This window comes from Cloeon dipterum, chromosome 4 (assembly GCF_949628265.1).
Source record: "Cloeon dipterum chromosome 4, ieCloDipt1.1, whole genome shotgun sequence".
Classification (NCBI taxonomy): domain Eukaryota; kingdom Metazoa; phylum Arthropoda; class Insecta; order Ephemeroptera; family Baetidae; genus Cloeon; species Cloeon dipterum.
The window spans coordinates 3,325,164-3,344,115 of NC_088789.1; the positions used below are offsets into that span (position 1 = coordinate 3,325,164).

Here is an 18,952-nt window from a genome sequence, read left to right on the forward strand (position 1 = left end):
GCATTTACACGTCACATTATTGTCACGGGCCGCTCGTTTTTCGCGGAGAGAGATGCGGTAATGAGATGCGCGCATGGGTGGGGAGAGACTAATTAATAGCGCTAACATGAGCTGCGCTGAATCGGCGGACAATTTCATAACTTTCGGGGAAAAATGCCTCGCGGTCGGCCGACCAACGCGCTGCGGCTCGCTGTATAGCACTTTCGTTCGAGTGGGCAGGCCCGGCGTCAGGAGCCGCTATTTTGTCTGCGTTTTAACCCAGTGGAGCATGTCGTTATCGCGTGATTTTAATTTCTCTCGTTCTGACACAAAGAAAATAATCCTTCAGAGATGTTTGAATTTTCGCCGAGCACGGCGCAGGAATGCTTATTAAGAGCAGTCTCGCAGGTGAAGTTCACGCTCGCGGGCATTAACCAATAAATAATAACAGCGTGGCACAGTGAAAAGTGCATGCTAATCTACTGCGTGCCACTCCTCTCTGTCAGTCAGTGGCGCTTCATGCTTCATAAAACACGAACAGATTAAAAAATGCCAACTCGCATTTCGCATGCCTTGGACTAAAATGCACTGCGCTGTTGGCTCAGCAGAGCAGTGCACTCGCAGTGGGGCGCTCAAATAATAGTGTTGTAATAGCAAAATCGATTTTATAAAATGATTTGATCAATAAAAACATGCAAGCATACGCTTTGAATATTTAAATTTAAATTGAGACTAAATAAAAAGAATAAAATTTAATGCAGTTTAATTTAAAATTTAATAGTTTCAATTTGAATTTCTACTTATTAATGTTACTAATTTAAGGATTTAAATTAAACTACTTGCCTTTCGCTTCGACATCCAGAAGGAAACGATGGAGAAACTGAGGATGGAAAAGATGATCCAAATGGGAAACATGACGAATTGTTCAATAAGTCAATTTTGATAAGAAAGAAAATTGTGGCTAAAAGGCATCTCTTGGTCAAAGGGACCTAGAGAGCGCGATTGTTATAAAATTGAACTTCCATAGAAGGTTCTGGTCTCCAATTTGCGTTGGAGGTGAAGGGAAGAAGCGGTCCAAAATGTGCCATAGAGCAGCAGCATCTTGCAGAGTGCCTCACTCGTCGGAGCCAGCAAGACAACTACCCTTAATCGCGGCTCCGGTGCATAATATAAGCTCAGAAATTCAACGATCCAACAAAATTTCAGTAATGTGCGCGCGCGACTCATTGTCGGAGTGCAAAAAGCGTGCAAAAATATTGCAACTAGCCAGCGGAAAAATCTAAAAATATGAGCATCTCCGCACGGAGGCAGATTACCTAATTACAGTGCACCGACGTAAGTAATTTTATTTTTCACCGGCACGATGGCAAAATTGCGAATAGAGGAAGTCGAGCAAGAGTTTTTACAATGTCGATTAATAAAAGAACACGTGCGTGCCGGTCGTGAGTTTGAAATTTGATCTTGCAGTTTCGAGCGCTTGCTCGGCTCCGAAAAAAAGTGCGAGGATAACAGTAAATCACGTGCATGCGCTCGTCTACTGACAGACCGTGCATTTGCACCCACCTTATTTAGCCAGCAACAAATGCTGGGTGTCGTCATCAATGAAAATAATTCCGCGCATGGAGAATCGCCGCAGCTATTGTAATAAATCTGCAATCACAGCGCAGCAGGTGCGGTGCCGCCGGTCCTTTTTCCGAAGTGACTGATGTTGTTTTCAATAAGTGATGCGTGAAGCAAAATGCGCCTGCCTACACATAGAATGCACCGCTAGAATCGCTATGGCAACCTCCCCAAAACACCCAAATGCGCCGGTCGAGCGGCGGAACAATTTTCTATGTCTCCCCGATGCCGCCGCTTGATTTGCTTCTGTCCTTATCCTATCGACGATCTCATCTAATTAATAAGCACATGCAGGACAATAGCGGAGACTGAAATTCTAAAAGAGTCAATCAACTCCAGTTCAATGTCACGAAAAGCATTTTACTCTGAAATGTGTTATTGTATGATAGAGTGCTGTGTGTGTGCATTTTATCAAAAAATTATCAACTGTTTTACTTTCCATACGCATGCCACCTAGACTATAGGATCATAAAAAAACGATGAACTGTATCACATTTGAAGGAGAAGGTTCAAGGGTGATAAATAAATAGAACACACTTCCTTATTCGTGCAGCTAAGGAAGCGTTTGATTTGAGGTGGGCAGCACTGCAATCAAGTTTATTGGGTCAGCAGAAAAAAAATCGATTCTCCTGACATCAAATGTGTGCCTATTTTGTTTGCACACACTGGCTTTTTCGCTGTTGATGGGTTCCCGTCATTAAACAAATGCATGGTTTGTTTGAAAAATACAAAAAATTGACATGCGAAGTAAAGCTGTGATTAAAAAGAGAACTGACTGGCGTCGGAGCCACTTTTAAAGCATCGCATGCAATGCACGGGGGTTTTCAGTCAGGGTCAGCCTGCGAGCCAAATTACTTCTGGTGAAATGAGTTTGTAGACGCACGACAAAGTCTAACACAACAAAAGGCGAAACTCAAATATGATTTCGTGGTAAATGCGGAACAAAATTATCACAAACGCGATGGCAAACCTGTCCAAAAGTAATTTTTTTTTTACAAATAAATGGGTATCCAATCCAAGTATTTCACAAACTAATTTCATATTAACTGCGATTAAAGTAAGCGATAATGCCAAAATTATTTTCGTTAGATCCTCGCAGTTTCATATAAGGTTAAAAATACGACATTTTTGTTGCATGCGGCATGTCGTGCCGCAGCAGTGGATTGTGAAAAGTCATTTTTACGATAGTATGCGCAGTAGGTGTGAAGTAACTCTGGCGAGAATATTTGATTAATCACCCTTCTCACAGAATGCCCTTTTCAATTTGGAAACACAAAGGTGACATCCCCTGCATTCTCTTCTCTGCCACAATACATGCGGTTGCCAAGCAAATAAATCAGTATTATTTCTAGCTATTATTCAGCGTAAAAAATAGGAATTTTTCTAGCATGATCTTCAGCCGGATTAATTTTGGCATTAATTAATTGTAAACCCGAAAAAATCGCCTTTTTCAGCGAACACGTGATGTCGGATCGAGAGGCAAATCGACACAGCTCGGCACAAAGTTTCTTTCTCGCTATTCGTGCCCACTCTCGGGATGACCTCATCCTTTCAGTCGGGTCGCCAACGCCTCCTTCCTTCGACTCCAGACGTGATTGTATTCCTCCATCTGGTGACCTTCTTCCAACTTCTGCGGCGTTTTCAGGTTAATTATTTTGTTCTCAAAAAGACAAAGGGACACAGACACTACAGGTCTTGCGACACGATTTATTTCTATCAACTCAGTTTTAAGATTTTCAGGAAAACGTGTCTTTAAATATCAGGTCACCAAATTAAATCGGTTTTTATAACTTAAAGCAGTTTTTGAGTGACGATTTTGAACAGAGAGGCGTTGTATTAGGGCCTAGAACGCATTTCTTGTTGCCTTGCGAGCGTCTGCGGTGAACATCAGGTGGGCCCATTGTGAGCCCGTTTGCCTGCGAGGAGAACCTGTTTTGCTTTTTGTGGGCGATCGAGACTTGGCCGGCGAGAGAGCGAGCGATCTGGACTCGAAATTTGTGGCACTTAAATGATTCACAGTTACGCGCCAACCAAATTTATAGCCACACTTTTAAATCGCCAACAAGCACTCGCGGGCCTTATAAGCGGGCTTCTCTGTCCCGGGACACGATATTTTACTCTCGGTACGCTGCTTTGCCATTTGCCCACGCTAATGTGGTCACAAATATGGACAAAAGTGCGCACTAACCAACGTTTAGAGCTAACACGACGTTGCTTTCCTTGATACTCTTATGGAAATGATTTTTCAAGGAATTTAAATCACTTTCCATTCACGTGCTTTGATTTTAATATTCAATTAATGAAGGTACGTTATTAGAGAACGTTTTTTTATCACAAAAATGCTCAACAGCCCATGAATTAATAATGTATGTGAAATCCATTTAGTGTTATATATATGGTTGATGGTGAAAAACCGAGGAGCAGATTTATTTGTAGAACGCAAGTATAGAACCCGCTGAGTCTGACTGCTGCACAGGTTGCATACATCAAAGATATTCTCGCAGCACTGCACATTACGGCGAGCAAATTCATTTGAATTAAAAATGCATTTCTTCACAATTAAAAATGTATATAAAAATTATATTCAGAGGCAAGTGCAGAATCAATAATGTAGTCAACTTCTATTTAAATTTAAGTGAATTCTTCGGCTCATTTTTTTCAAATTGAACTGCCAATGAATTATTAGTAATCGCCGAATTGATTTAACAGAATTTTGTAGGCCGGTACACTTGTTTGCATTAATGCTGATTAAATCCAGAAACTGCCGTGTCAAAAAAAATCGAAACTTACCCTGAAGAACATTAATGATCCCTACCAACGTTATAAAATGCAATAAGATAACACAGAATCATAACACTGCAGAAATGAAATTAGTTAGAAAGTTAGAAAATTAAGAAAATAATCTTCTCAGTGTTTTGGAATTTTATCTATGCAACACGTTGGGTGCACTTGCTTAACTGGTTGCATACCTTTCTGACTGACTGTGAGGGATGCATTCCACTCATGAAATTTATCGCAGTGGAAAGCTGATAGCGATCAATTTATACTTTACCAGTTTTTTTCCTACTAAAGACATCACAAGTGATTTATAATATTAAGCAGCAATCGTGTTCACGATTTGAATTTTTTTGCATGCGATTGTTCCAGCTGCAGAGTGTGACTTCCATAGTGCAGTGCTCTCCAGTTCAAGAGAAACAAACATAAAAAGCCGCCGAGTCGTGCGGGCGGAGAGTGAAGGTGTTTGTTGTGCTTACTTGAGATGCATCCCAATGAATTCAACAGAGTTAAAAATTCGTGATAAAGGAGAGCCCGCGCGCGATGCTTCTGTTTCATTACGTCACCCCGCCAAACGGGGCTGATGTGTGTGTGTATGTGTGTCTTATTCCAGAAGCGGTCTCGGCTGGCTGCTCACTTTAAATCGCTTTGTGCGCGAAACAAGTTCATCTCTGTACACGCAGCGGCGGCTCGTTTGACCTCACAGCCGGTGTGAAAGATCTTAAAGATCGGGATTCGGCCATTGTCATCGGTCACACCTCAATGGGCAATGCGTGCTGCAAGATTTCGCGTGCTTCGCCGAAGGTAGGCCAAAGCATTTCAAAACTATCGGTTGAAGATTTATGTTTTAATCGATTCGAATCAATTGCAAATTTTATTAAGTGCGTATAAAGCAGGTAAGGATTAATAAAAACCAATGACAATAGTAGATATTTTATCATTCAAATAAGTATCAAACTATATACTGGCGCAAGTGTACAGAAATTACGTGCTCGTCTGTATCAAACTTTGCCACAAAGTTCAAAGTGCTATAATGTTTTAGCTGCTTGATATCGAAAAAAATGTTAATTGCTGGCAAAATTTAATATGTTGCAGACAGTCGTCTCAACACTAATCATTAAGTTACAGCTGTAAACTGAAACTAAGCTGAGAAGGATAAAGATGACGTCCCGCAACAAAAAGTCTGGCCTCTAATTTCTTCAGAGTTAAAATAACTTCATTTGTTTTTATTTACAAGTTTTCTATCATAAAAAATTTAACTTTCGTCTTAATTACCCAGCAACTTGTAGGCCAAATCTGCAGCTGAGTTGTGTGAAAGTGCTCGCAATGCAAGTGCCGGGCAAAAGCGCATGCACACTCCTTTTTCCCTCCACCGCGAAAAGTGCATTTTTCATTCGCCAGTCGGCGGGTCCCTGCGCCAGGTGGATTTCATTGTTCTAACATGTGCGAGAGTAAATCGAGAGTGAATCGCGGCAATACACGTCTTTCTTGCTGACTGAGAGCGAAATGAAGGGCATCCTTTACGGCCTCTCGTACGACATCATGCTCGTCTACCTTTTGATGGCCCTGCAGATCGTGGTGGGTAGGAAAAGGGCCAAGATGACATGCCGCCTCTGCTTCAGGGTAGGAAAAACTTTTGTATTCTTAAAAATTATTTCTGGGATTTTTACATCATTTAAGAGGATTTAATGACGTTTAAAAGATGTTAAAGGCCGATTTAAAAGTCTAAACACGGCTCAAACTGCACGGCTTTTTCATTTAATTGGACAGATTACCTTGTAGAGTTTTACTCGGCATTAGTTGGAGTTTCTACATCAAGAGCGCGCGGATGTTTGTATATCCACAAAATATAATAATGCGTCAGAGGATCAAGGAAAATTTACAGTTCAATTTTAATTAAAGATGTCAAATAACAAAATAAACAACTGAATTATTTCTCATTTTTTACATTCACTTGAACTTTTGCTTATTAACTATTAATAATTTAAAATTCGCATTAATCTTGTGTATAAATCTTAAATTTTTTAATTTGTAATTTGAATCTGTTGACTTGAATTTTAATCATATAAAAAATTTAAAAATTTAAAAAGTATTTTTATATACTATTTTAAAAGAAAAATCCAATTATTTTATGTATTTATGACAAGGCAGAATAAACAAGAATAATAATAATAAAAATTTGAAAATTTTAAATAAATTACTCGATAACACCGAAGCAATAATTTCTGATAAAATTCAATTTCACTCTTAATTAAGTTAAGCATAAAATTTATTCAGAAATATAAAATATAAATGCCATTTCCCTAAATCACACGCCTGATGTCATTAACAATCGTTGCCAGGAAATAAACATTCCACACGAAACACTTTTGGTTAAAAATCCACGTGAAACCAGCAATTTAAGAATGCTCTCAAAAGTCTCAGTATTTATTATTGTCTTCCCCTTTTAAAGCTTGTTTGCAAATGGCTTCAGCTCGCAATACCTTGCCAATTTTTTCATGTTCTTTTTTATTATTTCAAACCTGATTTAAAAGTTCAAGGTTTAATAACGTGATCTGATAAAAAAGAAGAGAGCAATTCACTAGATGGCGCCATCAAATGACTCAATTAAGCGCAAAGTTTTGACTGCACGACAGTTAGTGTCGACAGGCTTCGAGATTTAAGTGTCGGCTTTCCAAGAAGCTCTTTTTTGCGGCGCGGCGTCACGCAATTTGGAAAACATTGTCACCAGAAAAATAATTAAGACGGCAGCTGTGACGCAAGATAATGAATTGGTCTGTCGCCAATAAATTTAGGTCCCCCCCCTCTGCTTTCAATTAAAGAGGCTATAACAGAGACCATCAAATTGCAGCTATTTAAAAAATGAGCAAAGTAAAATAAAAAGCTCAGTTTTGATCTGCACCCGCAGTGCATCTCTTACAATGTAGCAACACATGGGTGTATTCACGCCTGAACACAAACAAAAGGCAGTATGTTTCTCACGTTGCATCTCGTGACATATCATAATTGAAATCTTCTGTTGCATCACTTTGAAACTTGATTGAAAGAGATGAAAAAAATGCATGCACGAATCACGAGTTATGGCAAAAAAAAATAAATCTTGATTAGAAAAGCAATTTAAAAGCAGTAAAAATTTGTTTTGCAGAGGGAACAAGTGCAAAAACTGAACAACCTTGTTGTTTGCCAATCTGAATCTGTCATCTTGCTAGCAAACTCACACCTCTGGTCAACATTTCTCTATGTTGCGTCTGTTGAAGAAGCTAACAAGGGTCCGCAGTGTAATTTACGAGCATGTGAGAGGTAATTTTTAGCCGCGCGAGCAAGAACATTCACGGCTATGTGTATACGCCTTGCTAATTATTGCAAGTTTGCTCTATGAGTGAAGGCTCCAACTCGTCTTATTATTTTTACATCAGCTAATTCGATGTAATGCTCTCAACTTTACTGCTTAAGCCATAAAACATAATGAAAATATTGGCTTAAATCATGCCAACACGCTGTTGACATCGGTTGTCACTTGGCCTTTGACGCAATTTATGCCGCAAGACGCGGATTTTAAATTCATAATCGGTCTTATTGTTTCCTGGAGCAATTTGTGGCCAGTGGCTAAGACGGATTCTCTCAAAGTCTCATATTGACTGTGTGCGTTTATCTTGACCTTCATTTGCAGTGTTGCAATGGCAATTATCCGTCATTAAAATATTATTACGGAGATATATGTGTAGCGTAGCGGTACCATTCTTTCTGCAAAGGCTTGCACAAAAGGGGGCGGACTTTGTTGCTATGGAAATCGCTTGGCTGCAACCAGGGTTTAGTCTAATTTCACTCTGACCTCGGGGGAATCGGTTCTAGTTTCTCTCAGTAAATTTCAAATATGAGATTACAGCCGTTTTAAATGAACATAAGGAAGAAAACATCGGAGTAAGTTGATTAGAGAAAACGCTAGCCGTATATATAGTTTTACTTTTTAAATTTTATTGGAGAAAAATCAAGAGGCCTGAAGCTAAATTAGAGGCACAGAGTTAGGAAAGGTTTTAATCTGAGGCGAATAACTTACAAAATCCAACAAATAACTCAAATTCAAAATGAACTAGAGGTCTCAGCCGCGAGATTTAAAGTGGACCGGCTTAGCCGAATTTTTTGCACGGTGGCTGGCGGCTGGCGCTGCTGTCAACATTTTAAACGTAAAGTTTGATAGTGCTTAACGGCCTGAAGGGCCGGAAGACATGGTTATCCTGCACTTTTTAATTTTTGGCCCTTTTTCTCCGGTGGCTGGTGCAGCTTAGCCAGATTCACGTGATCCAAAATTTACAGGCTAGCGCGGCTGGCTGATCCCTCTAAAATTTACCAATAAATTTAAACTTTGATGGCAAATTAAGAACCACTTCCTGTGCCGGAGAGTTCTTCTATTGCCTGGTTAAATTTTTGAGAACAAAGACTAAGGACAGTAAACGACTCGTCCCAAAGGGAAGTGGGCCTCTCAGAGACACGATAACATTAAGAAATTTTCACTTGGGCACCAAAAGCCACACGCACAGGGCATCTTGTGAATGAGAATGACGAACGGGGAAGCGGCGACCGAGAGGAGGGGGAGGGGAAACTCTGGCAGCGTCGAAGAAGCAGCAGCAGCGGCGGCAGCGAGATGAGAGGTGGGCATCTCGAAGGCCGCGCCGCACGAAAGATGTGAAGCCCCGGCTCAATTCGCAGACAAGTGAACCTCACTCACTCACGGAATCGGCGTGCGAGCGAGCGGCTCGGCTGTTTGTCTCGGGAGAAGGAATCGATCGGTTCAGTTCTCTCGGACACCCGTACGCACGACCGACCGAAAAACCGACCGACAGCGTCCGGCAGGATGAGCAGCACGATGCAGACGTCGCTGCAGGCCGATCCTGCTAAGAGGCACCGCCACATTTTCGACAAGAAGCTGTCGGACGACTCGCTCGTCGTCGGACGGGACAACAAATGGCCTTCGTTCGGCGTCCAGTCCAACAAGTTTCCGCTCGCGTCCGCGCGCAGGAGCACCGTGCCGGTGAGTGACAGTGACACACGCACAATTCACTTCCTGTATATCGGCTACTTCTCGTTCCCGCGCTTTCTTTATCGCCTCACCGCGAAATATTTCTCAAAATTGCTTCAGCTGATAAGATTTCGTCATTGTTTGGCACTTTTTTCGCCATGTGCTTCAATTTTCCAGAAATAATGACAGCACTAGCAATATCTTGATGGAATTTCTTTGCTTTATTTTTTAGTTGCTGCTTAGTGTTTTTTTATAGATGTCTGTGTGCGTTGTGTCTTTATCGGTCAGACACCTTTGCGGTATCGAGAAATGCTTCTAACTATTACACCGTCCCAGTTAAAAATCAGGTGAATAATTACAGTCATGGCTACTTTTTACCTTTCGAATACCGACAATGACCACTGGTTAATAAACACTATTAGGCAAATGTCTTCGGTTTGTAATGCCTTTCCAGTATAACCAGTTCCCGATTTTTTACCGGCTTTGTACCAGGCAACCCCGAGGTCAAAAAGTCACACTTTCGGCAACCTCTCTCTCACCATCTTGGAATTCCAATATATTGGAAATTATAAATCGAAAAAATAGCTTCATTAGGGGGAGGCGTTTCTCGGATAAATAATTAATGGTGCATCATTAGAACCAATCAGTATGCGTAATTATTATTATTCAACTCAAGCGGTACATCTTTCAAGGCCAGGCCATCATATTCAACAGGAAATTTTCCACGACTGAATGAAGAGGCTTTATTTTTTTGCTCACTTCCGTGTTCCACATCACGTTTGCATGCGCGTCTCTGTCTGTCTATTCAAAATTAATCACCGCCGCCACCGCCATGAATGAAATCCGTCTCTGTCGGCCGACGCGTTTCTGAAATCGAATATCTGAAGCGCATGCACGTAATTCAAAAGCTCAAACCCCGGCGCGAGCGTGTTGATATGCGATTGGTGACACGGCCGGCGCTCATCAGGCCTTGTTGCCAGGGTCAAAGGTCACGCCGTGCCAATAAAACCGTTCCTACGGCATTTTCTTCGCACGCATCAGACGAAAATGTATATTATTTCCCTTGCTACACACAATCTTTCCGATCGCAATTGCGTCTCAAGGATGGAGAAGTCTAAATATATACGCTCTCAAGTGCGTGATTTAATTGTTGAAAAAAGGAGATTTATCGTTCGAAAGAGGCTGCATAGCTCATAATTTTTTCAACGTCGAGGAAAAATTAATGGAGTCCATCCAAGTCCGTGACTCGCTTTTTAAGTCAGCCGTGATTCACTATTTTACGCAGAATTTCATCTTGTGCATCGACTTTGATTGGGAGAGCATGATGAGAAACTACACTACTTTGTATGGTTTTTTATCCGTTTGGGGCTTGTTGCCATTCAGTCCGAGTCGATAAATGTGTGAGCGACGCGCTGGCGGGCGCGAGATGGAGAGAGAGAGAGAGAGCGCCTGAATAAATTTTCATTCGTGACAACTTCCTCTTTGTTATATTAGCACATCTCTGCACTTTCCTGTTTATCTCTCGCAGCTAGTCAAGCCACACACGAGTCACTCGCTGCATACGAGATGGAAGAACTTTGAGCCTGATGCTCAACACCATGCGAATTTTAGTCCTAACGCCCCAGTGTATAGCTTGACGCATGAACATTTATCTTGTTGGCTTCTTCTGGGAAAAATTACTGTATAAACCCAAGTTGATTCATTGAAAATGGTTTCCTTTTAGGACAATCGCAAAAATATTGACAGTTTAAGAAATTTTGCTGGAAATTAAAGCCATGAAATTGGAACCTCTGGTTGAGTGATATATTGTAACAGCAAAAGTAAGACTTTTAAGTCTTACTTTTGGAATTTGCAATAATTTTCAAAAGCAACGAATATCGTCATATTATTTTAACGATGATATTTAAAGATAAAACGAGTTCACCGAGTTAGTTAAATTTCCCAATAACACGTGTGCCCTAGTAAATAACGTATTATTTATCGATAAAAGTGATTGGCAATAATAAGAGAAAACCGTCAAATATGTGTGACTCATCACACAACCTAAGATTTTTGAAGGCTCGTTTCAATTTCTCGAGTCGTGACTTTGACTTGACGGAGCATTTGGAGGTCGTCGAGATAGCGAGAACAAAATATAATCTGCCACCGAGCGAAAATCGCGATCCCCAGCTAAATAATGAAACCATCAGAAGCGCGCTGCTGGTGAAAATTACAAAAAAATAAACGCGAGCCCGCCGACACGCACAAAAAAAAATCAAACCCGGACCTGGATGTTATCACCTTCTCCTCGCTGACATTGGGAATTCCAAATAAGTTTGGAAATTATTCCCATTTCAGCACTGTTCTCATCCAAATTAGGCGCAATTATGATGCGCACGTGAGCAAATAACAATAATAATAATAATAATAATCTGTTTTGCGCCTCTCGGATTTTGCATCAGCACGCAATTTCGGGGCGGCAGCAGCTCCGGGTTGCGCCGAGAAACAGCGCGGCTTTCGTGCCATGTGCAAAATAAATATGTAATAACAGAGCAACGAATGAGTGCTATCGCAAAGACGCGGATATCATCATCACAACAACATTTACGTACACATACATTTTCTTTATGGACAAACACACTCATGCAGATTATATCTGGCAGAACGAGGAAAAAGTCGCGGTGCTCGCCTTCTCAGGGTTTTCCTAAGCCTTTAAAAAACCGTTATAGTTAATTTATTTAAGACATAAAATTATTAATAAGTCATTCGTGCCTAAAGCAAACAAACATGAATTCTAGCATTTAAAATTGTTGGGCTTTATTAATTTTTATTTGTAAATTATTATGGTTGAATTTATTTATTTTTAATTTTTATAATTTGAAAAAAAAACTAATAACATGAACAGTAAAGCAGCTTCAGTTTATTAAATCAAAAAAAAAATATCTTAAGTGTTTAAAAGCAAATCTGCACAAGTTGATCAAAACTTGGGTCATTTCTAACAAATGTTTCTCTAACAAGACGCTCGTTGCATTATTAATGGCTATATGTTTCATAAAAAATCGTTAATTTTGCTTTAACTTAACCAAAACGAATTTAAGCTGTGAAAGATCAATCTTTTAACTTCTTCCTTAGACAATGTTCTCCACAAAAATATTGAAAAATTATTGCTGTAGAGCTAAGATGTTGTAGATACTCGCATGTTGTCGATTCATGTCCACTGCGCAGATTTATTTGTTTTGCTCACTTCGTTCTCGGAACTGTTGGAATCAAACAGAAAATGTTTTCCAAGCAACGACGGGGGAATTAGTTCAACGCGCTACTTCATACTTCACTTGCGCACATTTATCTCTGCTTGCATTTCTACTAATCTATTCCACAGAGCCGGAGCCAAGATTTTCAATAAATACGCTCCTTTTCCGTGTTTGCAATCCGTTCTCCTCATGCGGCTCCACCGACCTTTTGTTGTCCGTTATATGCTACGTTCATTTTCACCCGCTTTCCGATTTTGCAATGTTTGCGTATTTTGCCGCAGGGTGCAGTGCGATTTATCGGCGGAGTGAAATAGCGCGCGCGACAAAAAGCGCCGTCACAATGAATTAGCGCCGCTATAAATTTAAAATTAAAAATTTCAGCACGTGTATATGGCAGCGTGCGTTTTTTGCTGACGATGGTCGGCTGCCAAAGAAACGAGCGGAGCCAAAGTGCCTCGCTGATGGCCGACAGATATACGAAATAAATGTGCTCTCGCGGAATATATATGTACTCACTGCCGTACATAATATAACAACCAACGGCAGAACACATTCTCCATATTTATCCGCGCGCGGTGGCACTCAGCGCACTCGAATAATAATCGACGCGTACTCGATTTCTGGCCTATAAAAGGTCATGCCGCTAATGAGCACCCATCGCGCTCCCACACGCTCATTATTTCCATTATTTCACTTGGCGGCGGTAAATATTGCTGCTCATTTGTCAAAAATCGGCCCTTAGACAGGGGAATTCAATACTTGTGAAGCTCGATTACAACTTGGGAAAGTTTGAAGCCTTGAATAAAACAATCGTGGCGTTGTTTTCGAAAATTTTGAGGCAATTAGCTAATTGAAAATTAACATTGGATACGCGATCTGAATTGAAGTTAAAAGTTATCTCACTCGTTCTCGTGCTGTTTTTACCCCTCAGGCCTCATCAGCAGTTCAACAAAATTCATGCCACAAAATTAGCTGCAGAGGATTCAGCAAAAACTGGCCGTTCAAAACGACTGACCAAGCTCAATAAAAAATAGAACAAGTTACGAAATCTTTTCAAAGCTCCGCCAGTGTATCCTTCCTGAATAAATTAAGTAAATTCAATCAATACAAATTTAAATTCTTGATTTAGGTGGTTTCTACTCGCAACAGGAAAAACAACGCTGCTATAAAGTCTGAAAACCCAATCAAGAAATATTTTACCTCTTGAAATTTCAAGACAGGCCAGTTACACACTTAACGTATAACAACTAACAAAGGGGAAATCCCCGCGCTTTCGAACGTTCAGCTGAGCAACCCTTCTTTTTTTCTTCAAGAAATAAATTCCCGTTCAAATGGCATAGCCGAGTTTGGTGCGGATGTCATTACATCCAAATAACTTTTCCATCTCCAGTTTTGCACATCGCCGCCGCCACCCGTGGGCAGCGGCTTTCAGCCAGTTCATCAATTGTCATTAGGGCCGAGCAGTTATTGTATATTTAAGGCGAGGGAGCGGCAAATTCGTACAATTATTGCTCGTTATTATGTAGGTACGCTTGCATGTGTGCACACCACGTGACCATAGCAGGCCAGTGCTAATTGCAAATGAGCTTTTAAACGGGGCGATCAGCGTCATACACTCACGAAAAGTGATTAATCCCCACGGATTTGGAAGATCCGGCCGGCGCCGACCGACGCAAACGCTAAATAATCCGAATTTCTGGGAATCGCGCATTTATTGAAAGTGCGAAAGGCGCTTTGGAGTGTATTAGTATTTTTTCTTCGCTCGTGCCTTTGCACAACAAGGAAGAAACAGGTCGAGCAGAGTATGTATATGCGAGTAAAAAGTAAAAAGCGGCACATAAGGCCTCTTGGCCGACGGCCATTCACCTTGCTCTATCAACAAGCTGGATGCATGGGGCAGCAAGCACAAAGAGAAGGAAAAGAAAAAAACCTGTGCGCGGCTATATATCGCTAATAAAATGAGCCGACCTGTTTCTAGCGCCTCTTTTCAGCGGCCAATTAATGTGAATGTTAAATGACTCGGTCAACATGGTGTTGTGAAATGTATTTACTCATTACACACACACGCGCGCGCGCGAACGCGGGAGAAAATGATGATGCAGCATAAGTTATGATCAACATAACATGCAAAGTGCGAAGATCCTCTCGAATTACATTTTCTGCAAAAGTCCATAAATTTGTCGATCGTAAATTAGGGCCGCCTCATACTTGTAACAGTTGGCAGGCATGTATGCAATTAATTACAGCGGTACTGCAACACACACGGTGCTTTTATAGCCAGCAGCCTCCGTTTAGACACATTTGCTTGCGGCGCTGGAATCTCGAAAATTACTGCTCATGCAGGATTAAAATCTGAACTAAAAACTAACACAGTTGAAACTCAAGTCTCCAAGCGGGTGCTTTTGAGCTCCTAAAAATAAATTTTAATCCCTAATCCTGATAAATTTGTTATCTAGGGAAAACAAATGATTGAAGACTAGATAGTTTGCTTCAAAAATAAGATGTGAACAGCACCTGGTTGACTTGGGAATTAATTGTTTATTTTTGTGCCTCAAAATTAAGCACTTTTTCGTTGTTTATTTAAAATCAAATAAAGATTTTTTCAAAATCCCGAGCTCACGGATTTTAAACTCAAAAAGTCAATTGACTTTGAACAATTGGCGCAAATAATGATGAATGCAAACATCCTGCCAGAGGAATTTATACAACAAATGTCGTCCCAAAACATGCAAATTGATTTTAAATCAAATAAAGAGGATAAACTGTTGCAAATTTGTTTTAAAAAACTAGTCTTATTTTATCATTAATTTCAGAGGTCATGTTTTTTCATCACATTCGGTTCAGGGTCAGATTTTAAAACCAAAATTCTACATTAAGTACCAATGTGGTCGTCTAGAGAGCCAACGAAAGAAAAGTTGATTGACTGAAAGTCTCGAGTGTGTATATAGCACCTGGTCTTTCTCAATAGACAAGTTTCATCTCTCGCCGGATTCAATTTGCGCAGCAATCGTCTCGCTAAGGAGCGTGGACCAGAATACGAGATACGATATATTACGTGTCTGCCGCCCCTTGCAGAGCGAAAGTGGCCAGTTGGCCAGATTTCGCACAGCGGCGTGTAATTTTGTTGTTGAAATTTGTCCAAGCGGCGCCGATTAACTGGCTGCGGAGTGCGCAGCCAGTCCCACGCACCCGTGCTCCCGTATATAATTATGTTAGTCAAGGATAAACACTGGGTAAAAACCACACAAACTTAACACACACTATCTTGCAGGCGATCGGCGTTTGTGTACGTTTGTCCCTGTTGGCCTCTCTCTATCTGGCTACATCGGCGCTCTCTCTCTCTCTTTCTCTTTGCGTCTTCTCATAACAGATTGGCATCGTTAGTCGGAAACACGACAATATTTTTAGCATAATTAGCGCCGCACCTCTCAATAAACGCCTCTCTTGTGTCCGCAGAGAGAACAAGAGCGGGTCGAGACAAATTTTATAAGCTACTTGTTTTTTGCGCACGCGGATTTCTCCGCAGGCGCTGTCAACTCTGCTGGAGCGCATAATTAGCGAGATTAACAGCCGTTTTATAAGATTTGATCGCTTATTCAGTTAGTGCCTCGCAATTAATTTCAGCCCACGCCTAGCTCCGGCTTTAATTAACAACGCTAAAGTGAATCCTTAGTTGTAAATTAAGGGATCTGTTCGATATTTTATTTTTTTCCTGTCTCACCTGGTATCGAAATAACCGAATGTATTAGAGAGGAATCACCGCCATTGATCTTGCTATTTAAGCATTTGATCCCAGAATTTCCTAAGAATATTATGTTTTTTATTGACTAAAATAAATGCAAAATTAATAAATCTAATTTTAGTATTTATCCTGCTAGCACCATGAAATGCTACACTGACCTTAAAATTATTTAAAGCTCACCACTATGATCACATACAGCATAATGTCTCCGTCACAAGAAATGCATTCGTGAAGCTGAAATTACATTAAAAATATTGAATCCATGCATTTCATTTCCACATTTTATCAAGCTCTCATTTCTAAACAGAAAACTTAATTATTGCAAATATAAATTAACAATTTTACTATTGAACAACAGGGTCAAACAATAATGCAATCAATTCTAGTGTAAGTTTGCAAAACCTACTTTGATTGCCTTTGAAAACAATCGCGTTTTTGCTTGCATCTTTAATGGGAAGACAAGCATAACAATTTTCCTGCAATAATTTAGCAGACACAATAAAAGTTGAAAGCTTTTGTTGCACGCAAATAAGCGGCGAAGATGCCAACATTTGTTTTCAAACACAAAAAGCCGCTCGTCTCTAACAATACAGAGAGGGATCCTATCTCGTTTGCTGGCACTGGCAAATATTTGGCTTTAAATTCCAAACAAACATTTTGCAGGCTATTTAAACAAATAGCGCGCAGAGGGGCACAATGGAAAATTGCCCAAGCAGGTGTTTTTGCGAAATGCAGTGCAGCATTGAAGCGGCAAAATCCGCCTCGAGAATCACGTGCAATTTGAGTGTCCAATTGATCGATCAAAGCAACTTTTTTATGTACCACACAGACCGACGCAGGATAATTGTTGCTGCGCACGTTCGTTTTAATGTCGCCAATCAGCCATAACGCCGTTGAGCTCCCAATAATTATTTTTAGTCCACCCATAAGAGTGGAATTTCTCGGGAAGAGGCTGCTATTTTGACTTAATAATTATCCTTCTTCATATTGTTTAATATTCACTCGTTATTATGGTGATTATTATCACGCATGTATCGATCGGGCGGCTAATTACCCGATAAGGACCCAGCCGGAGCCGACCCACACGTGTCGCTCATTTCTATCAGCGCTTTGCGTCCACCAGACAGACAGACGCGGCCCACTTTGTTTTTTCCTTCGGCATGCTAACCGTCAGCTGATTTCAAATTGCGAAATGTGAACAAAAGCACAGGCACGTGTCTCGATTTTATTTCTGATTCAGCACAAGAACTTGTCAGTCAAAATATCAATTGAGTTCTTTTCCTGCTGCTGTATTTCCTGCTTTTTGTGAATCAGTTTTTTTAGCATGCAAGTCTTGTATAGTTTGGTTTATGATCGTATTCTTCGCTCGTGTTATAAAAATGATGAGTGTCAGAATAGTAAACATGAACCGGGATTTTTGCAAGTGGTTCCTGGTAAAAATCGTTACCCAAATAAATTACTTACAAAACGTTTTGGAAAATTGCTAAACGATGAATGTAGTTTTTACAGAGGAGTCATAAGCTTGTTTTTCCATCAAAATTTTTAAAAAGTTGTAAATGCCTTCCATAACTCAATTACCCATGATTTCGTTCAGCTCGTCTGTCAGACCAGTTGTCTACTTTCGTGCAAACTAGGAAATAATTAATTCAAATATTTATTTAGTTAAATATGATACTCTCTAAAACTAAAACTTTGTAAGGAAAACCAAAGGAACATTGCGTGAGAAATTGAAAATGTGATTTAAAGAAAAAACACCTTAACCGTCTGAGTAAATTAAGTAAAAAATTTGTCGTCTCTTTTGTCGAAACAAAAGCCCATCTTTACATCCCAACCTCAAATATGTAAAACGATCCGGTGTGTGCATGTGTGCTATTTAACTGGGAGAAATTGAAAATTAACACACACTGTAAGGAAAATACCTGAGTCGATTATATGCAAATTCGAGCCTTTTTAAACGTTGCCAAATCAGAGCGAGAGGTGTCTAGAGCCATTATTATAATACTCGCTCTCGAGCAGGCCAGGCAGGCAGGCGCACGTTCTGCGAAGCCACATTAAGTTTAGTGGAAGCTGCTTTTGTGACCGAATTTACATAAGATTATATGATGAGCTCTTTTCGCGTAGGCGTGTTTTTATGCCAGGGTGAAAGACCTGCCGGTGTTGCGCGCGAACCACGTGCTGCCGGGCCGGGAGACGAGATGCTGCTCGGAAACATAAAAGCAATAATGGGAATTTCAAAGAGGGCCCGCAAATAGTTTTATTCGTCGCTCGTAAGGCTGGCTCCGTTTGGTAGGAAGGAAACGCCGATAATTGAGCTGGATGGGCGTGTGCGAAATAAATAAAATAGTCGGCAGAGAAAGATGCTCGCGCGGGCTCGGGTCGCTCGAGGTGGAGAGGAAATTTACTCGCTGTCTGTTGCTATCTCGGCCGCACTTCTGTAAAAACGCTTCGCTTCTCCGCTGCTGAGGCAACATATGGTCGCACTTTTGCACGTTTCCTCTTCCTTTCCGGCGCAAGAAGCCAAATCGACTTAGAGACCGAATTTTGTGCGAAATTCCTCAGTGGACGCGCAAATTTGAACTGGAAGGGGAC

At 40.7% G+C, this 18,952-nt stretch overlaps 1 protein-coding gene across 3 annotated transcripts in view; it reads left to right on the forward strand.

The window, feature by feature from the left end:
* Positions 1-5,020: 5,020 nt before the first annotated feature.
* Positions 5,021-18,952, forward strand: part of Sarm (sterile alpha and armadillo motif) — a 41,729-nt gene continuing 27,797 nt past the window's right edge. The window contains exon 1 of one of the 3 annotated variants that reach the window (XM_065491508.1): positions 5,021-5,178. In XM_065491508.1, the coding sequence (XP_065347580.1) occupies positions 5,137-5,178 (42 nt within the window). In that variant the 5' untranslated portion in view covers positions 5,021-5,136. Of the gene's footprint in view, positions 5,179-5,805; positions 5,998-9,000; positions 9,404-18,952 lie in introns of those variants that run through there. The other 2 variants (XM_065491504.1, XM_065491502.1) reach the window with 2 other exon arrangements.